Here is a 1,929-nt window from a genome sequence, read left to right on the forward strand (position 1 = left end):
AAACAAATATAAAAGATAAATATTATTTCATATCATATAAAAGACTAAATTATCATTTTGACATACTACTAGATGATTATCATATCATTGTTGACAAAATTACCAATGATTACCTAAAAAATAATATACTTTTGTTAATAATATTTTATCAAAATGTTAAAACTTTAATATCTAATAACTTTTACTAGTGTTGTTATCCACAATGATAATTTGATAATTACTTGATAGTTGGTTAAAGTGGCTAGTCAAAAATGATATTTTGCTCTATTATACGACTAAGAAACATCATTCTTAGTCCCATTCTTAGTCTCTTGGACTTTATTTGTATTTTAAGTGACTTAATGTATATTAACTTTCTTATATAGGGTCCTTTAATATAATTTTTGGATCCTTTTTTCATAATTTTTTGACTCAATTAACGATTAAATTTATTATTTTTAATGATAAAAGAAAAATTATACTGTTTTCAAATATTAAAAAATGATATTGAATTTTATAAAAGTTTAAAATACTAAATACTTCTGTACAAATAGTTGGGCCTAATTGGAAATGAAGCATTTAAATTGACTCAACACAAGTTCTCATGCTCAAACGCCTATTACTGGTTGTGACTAAGACTAAAGTAATTTTTGGTGGGGTGGGGTTGTAAACAAAATAAAGAATGGCCATGAACAAAGAACCAGAAGAAATAGTAACAGCAGCAGCAGCTATAACAACAATAGTAATTACAGCAGCAGCAGTAGAAGTAGCAATAATAATAATAATAACAATGCTAATAATGCAATAGCATTAATTTTTAGAAACAGTGCCAAAAAAATAATGCAGCAATAATTCATTCTTCCTTCTTGATTGCTTATCTTCTATGCCCACCACACCCGTTTTCTTAAAATGATTCAGAGAGCATTTGTTTGACATGATCACAAGCTTTTACTCAGAAACTTATTGGGCCCCACATAAAGGAGGATAGTCTCTAATGGCTGAAACTGAAATCCTTGTCGCAGAAGCTTGCCTTCTACTCACAGTCACAGCCTTCTTCTTCTTCTTCTGAAAATCATTTCTTTTATCATGAGAACAAGCCTCATCACCATTATTACTCTTCTCTTCAATAACTAAGCGCTCTTCATCATCTTCAGGTGTTTGATGAATTATTCTGGCAGTGAATCGGCCACACCCAGGAGGGTAATCTCGAATTGCGGAGTGCTTGCTTCGCTTGTTATTATTAACAATCTCATCGTAAGCTTCCATTAATGGCTTCTTCTTCTTCCTCACCATCACTTCTTCTTCTTCTTCAGAGAGACGACGACCCTCAAGAACTGACGATGATGATGATGTAGCCGTGGGACGTGACCCTCTCGGTCCGTAAAGTTACGTTTGTGTCTTTTTGATCTGTAAACAAGAAAACGTCCGAGAAAATTACACACAGAAAAGGGAAAAACAAGAAAGAAGCATCGTCAAAGCGAAAGAAAATCAGGGAATGAACAAGAAAAGATGAAGAAGATGAGGAAATACATATACCAAAAATGGATTCTGAAAGGAAAATTTGATGAGTGAGAGAAAAATAGAAGAGGAAGAACACGAACGCATGAGATGAGGGCCCTCTTACGATTTTTATAGTTATTCAACTTCTTTTATTATTATTATTATTATTATTATTATTATTATTATTATTTTCCTTGATTTGGAAGACTTGCCTTTTATTTTAAAAAGTTATAAACGAATTTACTTGAATCCCAAGTAACATTGTCCTCCCAAGCCCTAATGCACTTTAAATTTTAACGTTTGGGTTTCCACGCACCCATTAATGAGCTGTCACCCTACCAGAATATAATTTTTGGAAATGATAGTTATATTTCATTTTAAAAAAAAGAAAAAGAAATGACATTTAAAACACATAAGAGGAAGATTAATGATATAAGTCGTCCATAAAAT

At 31.3% G+C, this 1,929-nt stretch overlaps 1 protein-coding gene across 2 annotated transcripts; it reads right to left on the reverse strand.

Annotated features, from left to right (window-relative positions):
- Nucleotides 1-749: 749 nt before the first annotated feature.
- Nucleotides 750-1,587, reverse strand: LOC129312697 (uncharacterized). Of its 2 annotated transcripts, none has more exons than XM_054955376.1 (2): nucleotides 1,510-1,587; nucleotides 750-1,386 (listed from the first exon to the last, which is right to left on the reverse strand). In XM_054955376.1, the coding sequence occupies exon 2, from the start codon at nucleotides 1,270-1,272 to the stop codon at nucleotides 940-942; it is 333 nt and encodes a 110-aa protein (XP_054811351.1). In that variant the 5' UTR covers nucleotides 1,273-1,386; nucleotides 1,510-1,587; the 3' UTR covers nucleotides 750-939. The 2 variants fall into 2 exon arrangements, with proteins under 2 accessions (XP_054811351.1, XP_054811350.1); XM_054955375.1 differs by having other exon boundaries at nucleotides 1,516-1,581.
- Between the last annotated feature and the right edge of the window lie 342 nt (nucleotides 1,588-1,929).

Source organism: Prosopis cineraria, unplaced genomic scaffold, assembly GCF_029017545.1.
Source record: "Prosopis cineraria cultivar Desert tree isolate PC_DT_omini unplaced genomic scaffold, ASM2901754v1 PC6, whole genome shotgun sequence".
NCBI lineage: Eukaryota > Viridiplantae > Streptophyta > Magnoliopsida > Fabales > Fabaceae > Prosopis > Prosopis cineraria.